The 18,784-nt window shown below is 36.7% G+C and overlaps 1 protein-coding gene across 2 annotated transcripts in view; it reads left to right on the top strand.

The window, feature by feature from the left end:
• Window positions 1–18,784, top strand: part of TPRG1 (tumor protein p63 regulated 1) — a 174,286-nt gene that overhangs the window by 85,626 nt on the left and 69,876 nt on the right. For both annotated transcript variants that reach the window (XM_011381636.2, XM_011381627.2), the window contains exon 4: window positions 15,970–16,146. In XM_011381636.2, the coding sequence (XP_011379938.1) occupies window positions 15,970–16,146 (177 nt within the window). The remainder of the gene's footprint in view (window positions 1–15,969; window positions 16,147–18,784) is intronic.

The raw sequence follows: 18,784 nt of genomic DNA, 5'->3' as shown, positions 1-18,784 counted from the left end.
CAACTAAAAGGACAGATACCTGTAGGGGATGGCGGGTGCCACTGATGGGCTAAGGCCAATCATACTTTATCTTGTCACAGTCTAATTATGCTTTAAGGAATGCTGAACTAGTTCTGTAATGAAAAAATACTGCTACTTATAATTTAAAAAAAGAAAAGAAAAAAACTGGAAATCAAGGATTTCTAATCCTTTTAGTCATGAATAATAAACATACTATGCAAATTAACATTTTAAATGTATCTGCTACCCAACCCCATTCATTTTGCATACTTCCATCTATTCTAGACTCTTGCAACTCAAAGTGTGGTCTTGGAATCAGCATCACCAGCATCACTTAGAAACTTGTTAGCAATGCTGACCTTCAGGATCCACCCCAGACATACGGAACCTGAATCTGCATCTTCACAAGGTCCCCAGCTGATTCCTATGTACATTAAAATTTGAAAAAGCATTTGTCCAGATCGCATTCATGCTCATGGTCCAAAGATGCAGTGGGTCCTCACTGCCTCCATCTTCTTTGCTGCATCATTAAGGCCCTGCATGTCATGAGCTAACAATTGAACTGCTTGCTGTTCCCAAAAGCTTCTGACACAGTTTCTTGGCCTCATAATTGTACTCACCCAGTTTGTTCTATTGTGTATGCCTTTCTTTCCTTTATGCTAACCCAGACCTTTCCTGTCCTTCAGGTATCTTATATCCATAAAGCCTCTCAATAGTAATTCAGCCAGAATAACCTTCTCTCTCTTCTTTGTACTCACATTATACATTATAGTATAGTTCATGTGCACATTGTGAGAAAATCATTCCTTGATGTAGGTCCTAATTCTGATTCGTATTTGTCCAGATTCATCTCTCTCTACCCCCAGTATAGTATAGTGTCTGGCACATGGGAAGACCTCAGAACCTGTCATGGACTTGACTTGAATTTAATTCTGATAGTCACTGACACTAACGGGGTCCATCCATTGAGTCCTGCCTCCATTCCCCTGGGCCTCTAAGCAGCTCAAAGACCAATGAGATTTCCTCCATCCTTGGGTGAAAGCACTCGGGCTGAAAAAGTGCCTCAAATCTATCAAGATGTTAATGACCTGTGGCAGGACTCTGGCAGAAAGAAAAGCACCTCTCTTGCCAGAATCCATTTATACTGGGTGGGTGTTTTCCACAACCACTTAATTAAACACATTGCTTTTCTCTATAAATTCCCCATGGCAGCAGCTTCATCCAGATAGCTAATGGTCCCTGAGTGACCTAAATTATAGGACAGTGAGGGCATTTAGTTACGGCAGTCACAAATGTACTTGAAAATGTTTGTTTTCCCAAGACTGCTACCAGTTAGGGAGGAGTCAGAAAGAGCCAAGGAATGAAAAAAGTCTGATGCAGCTAAATGCTCAGTTCTATCACTTACTGGCATGTGACCTTGGTTGTAGAAATCTTTTATTCTTTGGGCCTCAGTTTTATGATTTACAAATGGAGATGTAAAGAGAGTTACTAATTTAAGGATTAAATTACTTAATATGTGTAGAATGCTTACAACAAATTTTGCCACATGGTATGTGCCACATAGGAGTTGGCTTTTATTATTATTATTATTTATTAATATTCACACATTCATATATTCATTTATGTATTTACCAAACTCCTTCCATAAGCCAGACTGCACCCTAAGTGACAAAAATTCAGAGGCAAATAAGACAAGATTTTGTCTTCAAAGAGTTCTCATTCTTGTGGGGAAGGAGGATAAGTAACTGAAGTCATAGCAGATATGATACATGCTGATATATAGCTGTGCAAATGATTCTATAGGAGCTCAGAACTCCCTGTGTCTGTACTGTTGAGTTAGGTAAAAGGGATATCCAGATTTAAATAAGAAAGAGAAATTTCCAAAAATATATGATAGGAAAGAACCTTCCAGAAAGAGGGAAGAATATGTGCAAAGTAATAGACATAGACTCAGGGAACCACAACAGTTCAGTGTGGCTGCATGACAGGTATCAAGAGTGAGGGCCCTAGAAACAAACGAGAAAAGTAGAAGGAATCAGAAAGTCAAGAATTTCAAGAGTAAGGCTAAAGAGTTTGGATCACAATTTTTTCTGGAGTCACAAATTGGAGATCTATAGGTCATTTGAATGCTTTTAGGTAGGGCGTGTGTTCCCAGGTCTCCAACATCTTGTCACTCTCCATTGCCTTACACTGGTCCTCCTTCATTCCCTCAATGCAATGGTGTGTGGCCTCGCCCACTCATGAGAGCCAACTGTGTGCATCTCTTCCAACCACATGTCTAGCGACCTCACCTTGGTATATTAAAATCAGTAGTGGTAGGGGAATTTATGCCAAGGAAGTGAAATCAAGGCATCATCGTCATCTTCATTATTATTATTTAAGAACATGTTTACCATTTACAAGACACCGCTGCATTTATGTTTTCTTCATGATCACTATTGACATATTTTTCTTGAGTTACTGAAAGGAATCAAATAGGATATTGACATTTTTAGAAAAGCAGTAGGCTCTGGAAATAATTTGCCAATAATTTAAATCTAATCTTGATTACGTAGTGGCCTGCCAATGTGTTTTATTGAAGAAAACAAATATGACCTCAATCTTAATATTGAGGCTATAAACACATTTATGCTTCCACAGCTATTACATAAACAACTATTACAGACACTTATGAATAAACATGCTGCCTGATTCACAAAAAGTAAATTGTCTCCACTGTATAGGGACCCTAAGTTGTCTCAAAATATCCTGTTTTAGAGAAGGTAGGGTGGATCTAGGAGGAATAATCAATGTAAAGAGAAAGGAGCCTCTGTTTCCCCTGGTCTGTTCAATGGAAAGAACTACAAAGTTTAAGAATTACTGTGGTTACTGAAATGCTATGCTATGTGAATTATAAAAATGTAGACTCCTGAGCAAAGAAAATTATCAGGGACAGAGAGGGAATTGTATAATGATAAAAGGGCCAGTCTACTATAAAGGCAGAGAAATTCTAAATATGTATGCACTGAACAACAGAGCTGCAAAATATGCAAAATAAAAGCTGATAGAACTAAAAGGAGAAAGAGACAAATCTATGATTATTGTTGGAGACTTCAACACATTCTGTCAATTTTTGTATGACAAATAGGCAGAAAGTTAGCAAGAATTCGGAAGACCTCAACAACGCCAGCAGGACTCCATAAACATTTACAGAACACTTCACCCAGTAACAGTAAAATACATGTTCTTTTCAAGCACTCAAGGAACATAAACCAAATCCAACATATCCTGAGCCAGAAAACAAACCTCACCAAATTTAAAAGAATTGAAATCATATAGAGTATGTTCTCTGACTACACTGGAATCAAACAAGAAATTAATAGTAGAAAGATAAGGGGAAAATCTCTATAAACACTTAGTAACAAAGCAACATACTTCCAAATAACCCAGGGATTAAAGAAGAAGTTTCAAAGGAAATAAAAATATGTTGAACTGAATGCAAATAAAAATACTACATATCAAAATGTGTGGAATACAGCTAAAGCAGTCCTGAGAGACAAATTTATAGCACTAAAGGAAAAGTCTCAAATCAATAATCTAAGGTTCTCCTTTAACAAACTGGAAAAAGAAGACCAAAAGACCTTAAGGTGAGGGTAAGAAAGGAAAAAAAAAATAAAGATAAGAATAGAAATTGATGAAAAAAAAATACAGAGAATTAATGAAGCAAAAAGCTGGTTCTCTAAAAAGTTTAATAAAATTGACAACTTTTAGAAAAGCTGACAGAAAAAAGAGAGAAAACACAAATTTTCAATATTAGGAATGAAGCAGGGGATGTCACTATAGACCCTGCAAACAACAAAAAAAATAATAAGTGATTATAGCTAACAACTCTCTACATACATAAACTTGACAACTTAGATGACATGAACCAATTTCTCAAAATACAAAACTACCACAACCCACTCAATATGAAATAGATAATTTCAATAGCCCTATAACAATTTGGAAGTTGAATTTGTAATTAAAACCTCCCCAAAAAAGAATTCTCCAGGCCCAGATGGTTTCACTGGAGAATTCTATTAAATATTTAGAGAAGAATAAACACCAATTCACATAATCTTTTCCAGAAAATAGAAGATGAGGGAACACTTCCCAGCTCATTCTATGAAGCCAGTATTAACTTGATACTAAATCCAAACAAAGACAGAACAAACATAAAACTACAAGCCAATATCCCTCATGAACATAAATGTAAAAATTCTTAATGAAATGTTAGTGAATAGAATTCAGCATGTATAAAAAAATTATGTACCATGACCAAGTGGGGTTTATTCAAGGTATGTTAAGTTCCTTCAGTATTGGAAAGTTAATTAGTATAATCTATCATATTAACAGGTTGAAAAAGAAAAATCAGATGAACAGATCAATCCATGCAGAAATAACTTTTGGCAAAACTCAACACGCCCGTTTATGGTAAAAACTCTCAGAAAAATAATAGAGGAAATTTTTTTCAATTTGATAAAGAACATCTACATAAAAGCTATAGTTAACTTCATGCTACTAGGAAAAGACTAATGTTCCCCTAAGATGGGAACGAGGCAAAAGTATCCATTCTCACTACCACTATTCAACATAGTACTAGAAGTTCTAGCTAGCATAGGGCAAGAAAAAAAGAGAAAATGCGTACAGAACAGAATGGAAGAAATAAAAACTGTTTCTAATTGTAGATGGCATAAGAGAATATGTAGAAAATTTTAAGGAATCTACAAAAAAATTTCCAGAACTAATCAGTGAGTTTAACAAGGTTGCAGGATACAAGATCAACATACAAAAATCAGTTGTATTTCTACACATCAGCATTAAAGAAGTGAAAACAAATCTAAAATAATACAATAACATTTACAATCACTCAAAGAAAGAAGAAATCTTCAGGTGTAAATTTAATAAAATATATATGGGACTTACATGCTGAAAGCTAAAAAATGGTGATGAAAGACATCAAAGAAGATCTAGACAAATGGTGAGATATACTGTGTTCATAAATTGGAAAACTCAACATAGTAAAGATGTCAATTCTCTACAAACTTGATATACAGGTTTAACATAATTCCTTTCAAGATCTTAGCAAAATTTTTTGTAAGTAGACAAGATTATTCAATTTTTTTTTTTTTTATGGAAAGATAAAGGTATTAGAATAGCTAAAACAATTCTGAAAAAGAATGAAGTGTATCTCACTGGCAATTTCTATTTTCTGCTAGATGACTTTAGTCCCTAGCCATGGCTGATTGGACAAAGAGCTGACCTCAAAAGAACAATTTGGACTAAAAGAACTCCCTCTCTTAAGAATTTGAACTGAGAGCTGCAGAGCTAGAGACCAGTTAGCTGTGAGAACAGATTTGAAAATTTATGTACAGTCAAGATGAGGGAAATGATGTAGGTCATAGACAAGGTAGAGTTAAAGAGGAACAAACTTGACAGTAAGCAGAAAAAGCACATCGGTCAAGAGGAAACATGAGATGTGTAGAGACACACAGGAATCATGACAGACAGTTAAGAGTAACTTTGTTCCTGTGGCTTTCCAGGTTTCATAAAGCCCAACCATAAAATGCTATGGTTCCTGTTCTTAGATTTCTGTGGGATTCCTCAGAGTATTTTTATAACACATCTCTTCTTGGGCTTGCCTGATTTGGGCTGTGTCCCCTGTACCCAAAGGGCTGTAACTAATATAGTACAGTAAGCAGACATCTCTCCTGTTTAGAAAAATAAAATAATGGAGGTGGCAAGATGTGAGCATTTGTTGTATCTTGTCCCTCTGTTCTTCCCTCTCTGCCGCCTCCTCAAAATTAGGCCTTGTTCTCCTGCCAACTTCCTTGGCTTCTGATCAAGTGAATCCCCTAAAGTGAATTCAGGGGAGGAGAGAGCCAATCAGGGGGTGGGTCTCTTGTTAGCTCCTGGTGTGCTGTGGAGGACTTGAGCTATTCAACAGCTATTTAGTCATTTTGTGGGAAAGAGAGAAGGATGGGGTGTGCTGAGTCTTCTTTTGTGTAGCTTTTAAAATATCCTCTTAGTGGTGATATTATGGTAGGGAGAGCAAAGTTGACTGGCTGCATAGGAAAAGCAAGTGGGAGAAGCAGCTAGATAGAATGTATATGGCCTGGGTTGAGGTCAGAGAGCAGGATTCTGGCCTCGGCTCTGTCACTTACTACTAGATGCATGCCTTTTTATTGAGGCTTTTCCCCTCCATCTGTAAAGTGGGGGATAATAACCACTGAATGTGGAAAACATTCATAAACTGCAGAGAAACTGTGGTTGTTCCAGCATGTGATCTGGCTTCTGTTTAAACCTTCCTCCACTCTCCTCCTTGCCCACTTTGCTTAGGTCACACTGGCTGCCTTGCTGTTTTATAAACGTGATGGATTGCATCTTGGAACCTTTGTACTAGCTCTTCACTTTACCTAGATACTAGTCCCAGAGATATTGCCTCTGTCTCCCTTTTATCTAGGTCTCTGTATTTATATGTCTGTTTCCTTTTGTCTACATCTCTTCCTAGAATGTAAGTATGAGAGAAACAGGAACTTGTTTGGTTTATTACTATACCACTAGAGCTGAGAATGTAATAGTTGCTCAATAAATATTTCTTGGGTTATTAAAGAGAATTATTTCTGGACTGGTTACCTGGTATTGCTTCTCTACAGAAAAGCACCCCCCCCAACCCCCACCACCCATAGAAGAAATCCAATTGCAGCTCAATGAATTTACTTTGAGCTGCTGCCCTTGTGACTACCAACTTGGGCTCATATTTGAATTCACCGTTGGCTTCTTTGGCCGGGGTATCTGAGTAAGTATGACATGACTCCTGCAGCTGACACTCTGTAGGTTCTTTATTTCAACTATTCATGGTCCTTATCTTCTAAGGTCTTCCATAGCAGCCATCTACAAAGGGAACTTCACATATCATTATGTGATTCTATGGTCTATATTTTAAGACAGAATAAATCAAACATAACTTCCAATATAATAAAAATATGCCTTACTGTGTCAGACAACAAACAAACAGGCAAACAAACAGAAATATGCCTTATATATATGGAATTAAGGACTACTCTTTTAATTTTTAGGACATTGAAATATAAATATTTTATATGTCTAAAAACTGTAATAGATTTGAGGAGTTTTCATTAAATAATTTATTTCAATTATCCATTAATTAACTGTTTTGTTAATTGATTAAATTTTCCAAAAAATTTTAAAGAGGATTTAGAGGTCTTCTTCTTCTTCTTCTTCTCCTCCTCCTCCTCTTCCTTCTTCTTCTTCCTCTTCCTCTTCCTCTTCTTCTTCTTCTTCTTCTTCTTCCTCTTCTTCTTCTTCTTCATCATCATCATCATATTAGTAGCCAATAATAATTGAGTATTTTGTGTGCTTTGTATTTTACTAAATGCTCTAGACAAAGTATTTCTTAAATTCACAATAATCCTATGAGGTATGTACTATTGTTATTTTCATTTTGGATATGTGGAAAATAAACTTTAGAAAAGATAAGTAACTTTTACAAGATCTTACAGCTAGTGAGGGGCCAAGCTGCATCTCTAACCCTAGACCAGTATGATAAGAAGCCCACCACTGCTCAGGAATTTAGCATTTGAAATGTAAGATGAAAGAAAGACTCATTTGTGGTTAAAACGGGTCTGAAGCTCATAGAAGTCTTGACAAAACTCTGGTTAAGTGCAGTTTATCTTCAGGAAAGGGACATAAAGAGAAATTAGCATTCACAAAGTAGTTTCTCTGTAGCAGGACTATATTGGGACTATGACATTATATGGTGATGCTCTATGGTCTTGGATACCCTGGCTAAGGGAATAAGAAGCAGAAGAGGTTCATTGCTAAAGTTTAAGGAACCTTCGATAAAGTAAGGATTAATTATTTGGATAGGACAAGCACTCCCTGGAAATACTCTGAGGCATTATATTCTGAAATGTTGGGTAAATCCACAAATCTTCCAGTTCCACCTAAAAATTCTTCAGGTCTAAACTCACAGAGGGCCCACCTGGGTGGCTGAAAGTTCCTAGGTATAACTCAAGTTCCTAGATCAGTTCGTGAAAATGTCCTGTTCTTTTAAAACCTTGGTCTGCATCTGGATAGCTTTTAAGAGATCTAAATGCCTGGGATCCCATCTCAGCAATCCTGAAGCAGAATCTTCATGGGTGCTGTCCTCCTTTGTAGGGGTAATCCTATTTCCATGGTTATTATTTACATACTATGCAAACACATTTCATCCAACAAATCTTCCTACACATGTTACTGTGTATGTGCCGTTCCCTCTGTCTAGAATTAATTACTCTGCCTTCTTGATAGAGTTATCTCCTGCTCATCCTTCAAAATCTTCAATACACTTTACTTAGAGTTCTGCCTGACTTCCTAGGTGGTTTAGGATGCCTTTTAGAACAAAGCATTTCATTAAAAGCTGGGTTCTGGGAGCAGACTCCCTCAGTTTGAATTCCAGTTCTAGAACTTGGAAAGTATGACTTTGGGCAGGTTATTTAACCTTTTTCTGTTTTAGCTCCTCATCTGTAAAATGAGGATAATGACCTACCTTCCTCATAGGGTTTCCATGAGCATAAATGGAGTAATCCACGTGAAGCACTTAGAGCAAAAGCTCATACAAAGTAAGCATTAAAAAAATATTAGCCGTTAATCATGATATCCATGCACTGTGTACAAATTTCCATCTTATTTATCGCTCTATACCATAATACTTGATTTAATTATCTTCCATATTAGGTTAAAAGCTTCTTAACCTAAGAAGGGACAATTGCAGAGGACTTTATAGTCTGAGCACCTATATAATGTTTTTAATACAGAATAGACACTGAAATATTTATTGATTTAATGGGGGAGATTTTATTACCTTCCTAATGAATAGTGGTTTGGTAAAGTAGAAAGCTCAAGGTTTTAAAGTAAAATTCACCTTAGATGAATCCTGACTATGTTACTTAGAACAAGTTAACCTCCTGAATCAATCAGATGAGGCTACTGTAACAAAATACTATAACTTGGTAGCTTAAACAACAGACATTTATTTCTCACAGTTATGGAGACTGGGAAGCCAAGATCAAGATGCCTGCAGATGCAGTGCTTGGAGAGGGCTCTCTTTCTGGCTTGCCGTCTTACTGTGTCCTCATGTCCTGGAGAGAGGAAGCTCTGGTCTTTTTCTCTTCTTATAAGGGCACTAATCCCAATATTGGAGTCCGCCCTCATGACCTTATCTAAACCTAATCACCTCCCAAAGGCCCCATCTCTTATTACTATCACATTAAGAATTAGGGATTTAACATATGAATTGGGATGGGAGGAAGCACAAACATTCAGTTCATAACATCTCCCTGGTTCTCAGTTTCTTCACCTGTATTAATCAGGATTGTTTGGTGGGGATTAAAAGACGTTATATGTACATGGCATCTGTCGTAGTACCTGATCCATATAAAAAAATCCAATAAATGGAGGGTCCTCTTATAATTTAAGAAAAATGCATGGTAGAATTATTCATATGTGCATGTAGATCTCAGAAGCTTTAGACTTGGCATACATACACATACATATATATGTATATACACACATATTTATATATATGTGTGTGTGTATATGTATATACACACACATATGTATATATGTGTGTTTTTATATGTATATATGTATAAATATAAATATATGTGTGTGTGTATATATATATATATATATAATTTCCCAACTAAAACTAATTGTTTGTAGTTATTATTATTTTTTAAGAACTCACAAACCTCCTTTGTTTTCCAAAAACTGCCCATTGCTTTTTTTCTGCCAATTGACCACTGTTTTTTTTCTGCAATCAACATATGAAACTTCATTGATAAGAACTTCTCTTACTTCAGGAAAAAAAACAAAGGTGACTCTGTGGATACATAATGGTATTACAGGTCCATCGTCTTATAGTACACATTAAAGAAGTGTTGAAGAAATGAATAAATATTCCTGAAACCTTTTTTTGTGTACATTCCAGAGAATCATTTGTGCTTTGCAACTTGTCCTTTTCCAATATTGAGATGATCACCAAACAGCAGGAAATGAAGTGTTGATGAGTGCCTTCTTCAAGAACATCAAATAGATGCCTGGATTTCATGTTCTCAGCCCTGTGGGCAATGCACTGGGAATCTGGACACCGGGATCTGTGGTCTCGTGTTACTATTATAAAGTCTCATCTCACCTTTGGGTGCCACATTAGCTCTTCTCTATGTGATCTTACCTCACATCTTACAGAATTGTGTATCCCTTAAGAGCACAATGCTCTTCTCAGTGTTCCCAGCAGCTAGCATGGAATCTGGTACACAACTGGCTGCATAGGGTATTAGGGAGAAAATATGAACCACAGGAAGTCAAGTCAGGGGATCTGAGAATAAGGAAAGTTTGTGGTCATCGAACTGTTATTAGAATACTGTGTTTACTTGTAGGGTCTCCTATTTTAAACAAATTGAAGAGGTCCAGAAAAAGAGTAACCAAATGATTAAAAGAAATGCATGTGGATTATTTAGCTAAAGGTTTTATAAGGCTTCACTTAACTCAGGGGGAGGGAAATTGCTTTGCTTCAACACCATGCATTTTTCATCTGTTTGTGTTTGAAAAGCAAACCCAAACTGGATTCTCTTCAGGGCCTGAAACCCAGTGGGTACTCAGGGAATATGTGTGGAGTGAATGATTCAGTGTTTTTCTCCTGGGCGATTCCTAGCCAGCCAAGACACTGTCTTCCTCCTTCAGGGGCTGGGCTCTGTTAAGAGGCTGCGGGTCACACAAAGGAAGGTTGATTTGTAAATGAGGTAAGCCACCCTATTCAGTATCAGGGAAGATTCTCTGCTGAGTGGTATGTTACGTTTGTGTGTGCGCGCATGTGTGATGTGTGTAGGGGAATATTAGAAAAAAAATCTTTTTTGGAGGAAAATCATTTTTAAACCACAAATTGACTTGACATTGCCTTAAAAGAGCAACTGAAAGTATTGTTAGGAATAGGGCTGGGGCCCTTGGGAAGGCATCTGGGATGGTTTTAGTAACTGAGGGTGGGGGGGGTGTGGTTCTGGAAATTTGCTCAGGCAGGTCCTGCCTGTCATTGCTGGTTCGCTGTTGCCCTCTGCTGGCGAAACTGTTGTCATCCAGGAAACTGCAAATCTCACGGAACTCCCAGATTTCCTCATATGTTGGGGGAACAGGGTCCCCTTCCCGTCAAGTAAGGAAACGATGCTAGTGCTGAGAAACAGTGATGGTGAGACGAGATGTGGCAAATTCTCTCCCAGGAGAAACTGGCTTTTAAAACCGAGGAATGAATCTTATGGTTCTAGTTTTCTATTCCATGCTCATTTGCGAAGACTTTGCTCTCTCTTTTGGCTCTGTATTGAGCACAGTGAGGAAGCTCAAATAGGACTAGGTCCCATCTCTACATCAAATATTGGAGGAATGACAGGACAAGCACAGAAATCATTGTCATACAGAGAATATTGTGCCTAGAGCCACACCTGAAGCACTGATAAAGGCTTGTGTGTATTTAAAGGTAAAGAAAGATGACATCCATTTGTGGGTGAGGATGATGAAGATAAGGCTGCATGAAACAGATAGCATTTAAAGTGGGAACTTGAAAGATGGGGAGGATTTATTATTTAGAAAATATCTTTTATCATAAAAGTAGAATATAAAAAATATTTTTCATTGTAAAAAATTGAACTCTGGCTAGTTAAAGTATGAAAAGAAATAAAAGTCCCTTGAAATCCCACCACTCAAAATAACGTGTTAATGTTTTGATCTATGTATTTTGTGGTGGTGGTTGTTGCTGTTACAAAATCGGATGTGTACTGAAGGTAATATTTTGTATCCTGCTCTTTCTCACTTATGGCATGCACATCTTCCCAATGTTACTGATTATTTTTTGAAAATGTACTATTTAATGGGAGACGATTTCAATGTAAACCTGAAGACAGGGTTCCCCAAACATCATGAGCCAAGGCTTATGGCTTGCATAGCGCAAGGATTGTTCAATTTTTATTAATTCATTTCAGAAATTTTTTTTAGTCACCTATAACTTCGGAGACACAACGCTGACTCTGTCTTTGTGGAGTTCACAATAAGAAAAAGAAACAGACATTACTTAGATAGTCATAGAAATAACTATAAAATTGTATCTGGGATAAGTACTATGAAGGAGTAAAGTGAAGTGCTAGGAAAATGTATATTAGAAAGAAGAGAAGTAGTCACAGATGTCGGGGAAAACTTGCCTGAGGAAGTCATAAATGCTCACCACTCTAGAAGTTAACTAGGTAAAAACGATCAGGAAGAACATTGCCAGCAGAGAAACCAGCATGTTTGTTCAAAGGCCTGTTAGTAGAAATGGGCATGGTGAATACAAGAAACTGAAAGGAAATCAAGGAGAATGGAGTGAAGAGACTTGGCCTGTAATGAGGTTGTAGAAGTAGGTAGACCAGGTGAAGAATTTTTGTCACTTTTCATGAGAATGCTGGGGACCTGTTGAAGTGTTTTAAGCCAGAGTGGGAGGGTGAAGACAAGCTTTGTTTTTTCAAAAGGTCCACATCATTGCAGCCTGGTGAAATGGTTGGAAGGAAACAAGAGCAGATGTAGGTAAGGCAGCTATAAGTGACTAGTAGCCCAAACCTAGTGAGAGGGTGACTGCAATAATCCAGGTGAGAGATGAGGAAAGACTGAATCAGGATGGTAAAGGTTGAGATGGAGAGAAGTAGATGGTGTTGAGAGATATTTTGGGAGTAAATGTCTAAGACTAGGTGTGTGAGGTGAGAAAATGGGATGAGCCAGAATGACTCCTACACCTCTGGCTTGCACACCTGGAAGAAAGGAGGGCTCTTCCCAAACATAGGAAACACGGTATGAGGACAAGGTTTGGAAGGGATAGTCATGAGTGTTGTCTTGGGGAGTGGATTCCCAGAGAGAAGTGATACATATCATCACATCAGCTCTTTCCACAGGTGGGTTTTACCACATTTTCACATCATGATGAAGGGTCCTCTGTTTGGAGGCAGGTGGTAATGGGGAGAAAGCCAAACTTAAGGCTAGATTTGGTATCTTGATACCTGTTTCAGGTTCCTGCACTACTGATTGCTAGGTATAAAACATTGGACAAGTTATTTTAAGAGTCTCTGGACCTTAGTTTCCTGGTCTTTAAAATGAGGGTAATAATATCTAATGCAAAAGGTTGCTGTGAGGATTCAACGAGGACATTGATGTTCAAGGGCTTTGTAAAGCTCCACAAGCTGTACAAATGTAATATTGCTGTTTCTATTCCTATATTTGTCCTGGGTATTATCACCAACCAAACTTTAATTATATTAATATTAGGCATATGAAATTTCATGTTTTCTCCATGAATTCTTTGGGAAAAAAGGGTGTGATTGAAGTCTAAATAAATAAAAACACCACCTAGGATTTCGAGATGGTGGCCCCCAACTATTTATAAGCCTGCATGTTTACTTGAATTCAGACTTTCCCAACATGTAAATTATGCAGAGTCTGTGTCACAGCAGAGTACTCTGTGTTCCTAAAAAGAATTCTCTTTTTTTTCCCGAATCCTTTACCTTTTAAAATAAATCTCATTATGGAGCGCTGACATTTTCAGTAAAACCATTCAACCAAAAGCTGCAGTTTTTTCAGACTAAAAACAAGTCTGGTTTATTAGGCAGCAGTTTATAACTTGCTGCTAAGTAGATGCAATCTATTTAGAGAAATTTATGTAGATATCTGATAAGACATTTCAGAGTTCCTTTCTCTTTCTGACTAAAACTGAGAGTGTTAAACAGATTCCCTCATCTCTCATTGGAGTAGGAATGGAGTATCACAGTGTTGTTGGAGTGGATGGAAACCTTAGAAACAAGATTTAAACCAGAACCTTTTGTCTCACCACTGACTCTACCAGCATATTCTAGCTGAGGGAATTTAAATATGGCTTTCTTCAATGAGTTGTGGGGAAATGTTACTTATAAATACGTAACAGTCGACATACAATAGGACCTCCATCAATGATCTCATCCTTGGTTTCCTCCTTCTGCTTCTTCCTCTTTCTTGCTTTTTCTTTTTTCTCTCCTGTCTCCTTCTGTTCTTCTTCCCATTGATTTAACTCCTATCTTTGTTTTGCTTGTCTGTCTTTAGATTATACTGAGGATTGGCATATATTTGGATTACCCAATTGTTTAGTGACTTAGGTCTCTGCCAGTGATGATAACAGTTAATTTATAAAACACTGATTGAGAATCATGCTCCTTAATTCTCTCCTCAAATTTATGAGGTGAATATTAGTATTGTCTCTATTTCTCAGATAAGAGACATGAGCCAAAGACCGATTAAAGTCTGATCTTTCAGAATTAGTGAGTAATAGAACTAGAAGTTTCCACTCCTGCCCTCAACCAGGTGAGTCCTTCAAAATGATTATAATTGGCACTCATTTATTCATTCTACAGATATTTATTTATTGTAGGTTATTTAACAGGAACTGCATAGAATGAGTAGCCCAACAAACATAGTCTCCACCCTCATGGAATACATACACACACACACACACACACACGGATGATATTAGCCCATACTTTTTGGCTTTGCCCTACCTTCTGTACTTTGTGTTCATTCTCATCTGTCAGTGTTCATGTGGTACTTGTTACTAAACATTTTACATATAATTCCTCCTTACAAGCAGCAATAAGTTCCACAAAGGAAAAAGAGTCAAGATGCTTTTAGAGTATAATAGGGGGTCAAGTGCATGTGAGAGTTAATGAATTCCTCTTTGGATGAGGCATTTGAACCATGACTTGCACAATGAGTTTTCTTGGCCTGCTGTGAGATGATGCTGGGTTTCTAGAAGCCAGACCATATAGGGGTGTATAGTTCAGTTAGGCAACTTGGATTTGATCTTCAGAACAAAAAGATTCTATTTCATAAAGTGAATGGGCAGTGATATCATGCCTTTTGTATTTTAAAAATAGCTTTGCGGTTACTCTGCATGGAGAGGAATGAAACGCCTATACTATCTTTGCATTAGATTGACTCTGTATAGTGGAGATTCAGATAAGAGTCAGTCACAAATCATCCTTTTTAGTTTCTTAGGGAAGACTAAACATGTACTAAGACAATTCTAATAAAAGTCATGAAGTGCTATATACTAAAGACTATAGTAAACAGACAGTAAAAGTGCTGTGAGTGAGAAGAATTATAGACCACACTCTTGTTCTTTTAACCAGAAGCCATTGTTTTGATTCCTTTTTGTTCCCTCTGTTGGAGAGACTTTTAACTCTTAGAATTTTTCTATGTATGCCCTGAAAGGCCCTCAAGTGTGAAGCAAATAAATTCAGCAAACACTTACCTAGTGTCTAGCTGTCCTTGGCTCATAAGAATCCTACCTCACTTATTTCACTGTATTTCTATCACAAGGATATGATGGGATGAACTTGAAATAGTGATGGCTTGGGAATCAGTGGACCTATGTTCAAATCTGCACTTTATCTCCAGTTAGCAATGTGACCTTTGGAGATTAGCATAAACTAATGCATAGTAAGTAAAGTTTGTGGTGCAGATTATGTTAGAACAGAGATGTTTTTCGTATCCTTGGAGGAATATGTGCTCCACGATGTTTTCCTAGAGAACTGGGAAGATATGGAGGATCATGAATCAGTCGACTGCCAACTTGATATAAACTTGCTGCTTCCCTAAGGATCCGTCATCAGTAGCAATCATTGAGCTCTGTGGCCATAGAACACTTACCTGTGATCTTTGACCTTCCCTCCTACCTTGGTCAAGGAGCCAGACTGAGAGAGAGGAGGTGGTATTCCTCAGCCCATCTTTCTTCTGAGTGATCAAGCCTCACCATCTTTTGTGTTAGTAGAGATGTTTAAGTATGTGCCATTATCTTTAACCTGGAAAAATTATGCCATCAACTTTTCTTCTCCATGGTGATTTCTACAGGATAGACCACTGGAATAATGAGAAGGAGAGGATTTTGCTGGTCACAGACAAGAATCTCTTGATCTGCAAATATGACTTCATCATGCTCAGTTGTGTGCAGCTGCAGCGGATTCCCCTGGGTGCTGTCTATCGCATCTGCGTGGGCAAGTTTGCCTTCCCTGGGATGTCACTGGACAAGTAAGAATGATGTTTCAGACTTGAGGAAGTAATGCAGTGGGGGAGAGTTATTCAAGGAAAACAATTACAAAGTTCAGTTCCATACTGTAAGCTGGGAGAACCCAAGGGGGAAGAGGGAAGCTCTACAGTTGAATTTATCAACCATGGAGTCTCTCCTCTATGTCAGACACCAGAGACAACATTTTAAGTAAATTTGTACTTTAATAAGATAACCTAGCAAGTAAATGGTTAAATGTAAGATGGAAAGATTTGTGGGATCATGGAGAAAATGTTCTCAACCAATTTGTGTGGCAGAGAATCAGCAAGGCTTTCCTGGAGAAGCACTTGAGCCAATATCTGAGATTAGATAGAAGTTAGCCAAAGAAGGGGAACAAAAGTGTAAGAACATTTCAAACAAAAAGAACAGCACGACCGAAGGAGTGGAGGTGGAGAAAAAATTGATGCTTTTAATTATTAAAATTATTCAGGGAATTAAAATTATTCTGTAAAGCTCAATGGACAGAATCCACGATGGCTAATAGTTCTTCTTAAAAGAAGTCTTTTTGAGATCTTCCCTGATGACTTAGTGGAGGAGACATCAACTGTCTCAGAGATATTGACAGTTACCAAGAGACCTGGTGAGTTCTACAAAGGAGGGTTGCTGGACTGAGTAAATTCTTGTCGTGATTTCAAAAAGAGATATTTTGATCTAACATCTTACATCTAAGTCATAAAGACAACAAACTTCCTCTGACCTCTGAATGCGAGCTCTTCCCTTTGACTTTTGACTTTTTTGAGGGCGGTTCCCTTTTTTGGGGGTTGGGGGGAGAGGCATCCTAGAAGCACCTGGCATTGGGCCTGGCACATAGTAAAAATAGAAAAATCTTTCTAAAATACTAAAAAAGTAGAGCTTAGTCAAGTGATTGGTTTTTCTTATATACAGCATACCATATCAAAGACCTATTTTTTATTTACTCTTTTCATGAATGCAAGAAGTGACCAATTGATTTAGTTCACCGACTTTTTGAATTGATGAGATTTTCTAATAACGTATGCTCATCATAAACATATATTTAACCATCACAGAAAATGTTTATTTTCAGGAACTACTTCTCTTACCCCAAATTTTCAGTTCTCCAGGATTATCTCCATAGGCAATAGTCTGCCGTTTCATATGTGTGTGTGTATGTATGTGTGTGTGTATGTATGTGTGTGTGTGTGTGTGTGTGTTGTGTGTGTGTTTAAAGAAATAGTCCATAAATATACAAGAATAGAAATGTCTTTGTGAATATATATATACATATATATATATATGTCTGCGTGTTTGTACACATTTGTAAGTTTATATCTACACACAAATTATCACTAATTATTTTACTCAATCGTATACATGTCACAAACTGTTTTGCCTCAAGCTGTTTTACTTTGTAATATACCTTGGAAACTTTATTATATAATCAGGTATAGATATAGCTCAGTCTTTTTAATAATGCAGAATATTCTATTTTAAGCCTAACCCATTTATCCAGCCTCTCATTAATGGATATTTATTTTTATCTTTCTACTACAAATGATACTATAAATATCCTTGTCTATAGGACTTTGTACAGATGTGCAAGTGTACCTGTAACATAATTTTTGTAAGTGAATTAGGTCATAAGTCACATGAATTTTAACTGATAGATATTGCCACATTGCCTTCTAAATGGCTGACACCAGTTTATGCTCCCATGGAGTGTAAGAATATCATTTTTGACACATCTTTACCAATATTGTGTATTATGAAACTCTTGCTTTGCCAGTGAGATAAAGAAAAATATCTTATTTTTGTTTTAATTTTTATCACAAAAATTTGAAGGAACTTGAGGTTGTTTTTCTTATGTTATAAAGACATTTTATTTATTTTTCTGTGAACTATTTTGACCATAGCTCATTTTTAAAAATGGGATATTTAATTTTTTCTTATTGATTTGTAAGAGTTTCTTATATATAAAAGAACTTGATCCTCTGCCTGCCATATATGTCGCAAATATTTTTTCCCCCAGTTTGTCACAGTTCTCTTAACTTTATAATGCCATTTTTTACTTTGAGTTTTAGGTTATCAAATTTATCTATCTTTCAAAATTTATAAGTTTATTTCTTTTCGAGAAAAACTTTCTTTCTCTACACTGAAATTATAAAATATATTTCCAAGTTTTCATCTTGTGTCTTTATAGTTTTATTTTTAGAAAGTTATATTTATGTTTCATTTAGTATTTACCTTCAGTAAATAAAAAGATATGCAAGCAGCTGTTTTTTTTATCCAGATGGCAGGCTAGATTTCTTAGCATCATTTATTCGATCCTCTATCTTTTTTCCTTTATCATATGTACTCTCCCATGTTTGTTTCTACTTCTGAATTCTCCATTGCACTCCATTTATCTGTTTATTAGTGTACAAAATAGCTTTAATTATTATAACCTTTATTTATGTTTTAATAACAGGTACAGTTACTCCCCTCTTATACATCCTTTTTTTAGAGTTTATATTTATTTTTTCAGCAGCTTGCCAAGTTTTTTTTTAAAAAACTTATTTTTATTAGGATTTTTAAATATTCTCTCAACCTTCCATTTCTAAGATAAACACATTTAGTCATGGTATATTATCCTTTTTATACATT

The sequence above is a fragment of the Pteropus vampyrus genome, unplaced genomic scaffold (assembly GCF_000151845.1).
Source record: "Pteropus vampyrus isolate Shadow unplaced genomic scaffold, Pvam_2.0 Scaffold14, whole genome shotgun sequence".
NCBI lineage: Eukaryota > Metazoa > Chordata > Mammalia > Chiroptera > Pteropodidae > Pteropus > Pteropus vampyrus.
Note: the sequence above shows the minus strand (reverse complement) of the source record. Positions and strands in the feature narration are given on the sequence as shown.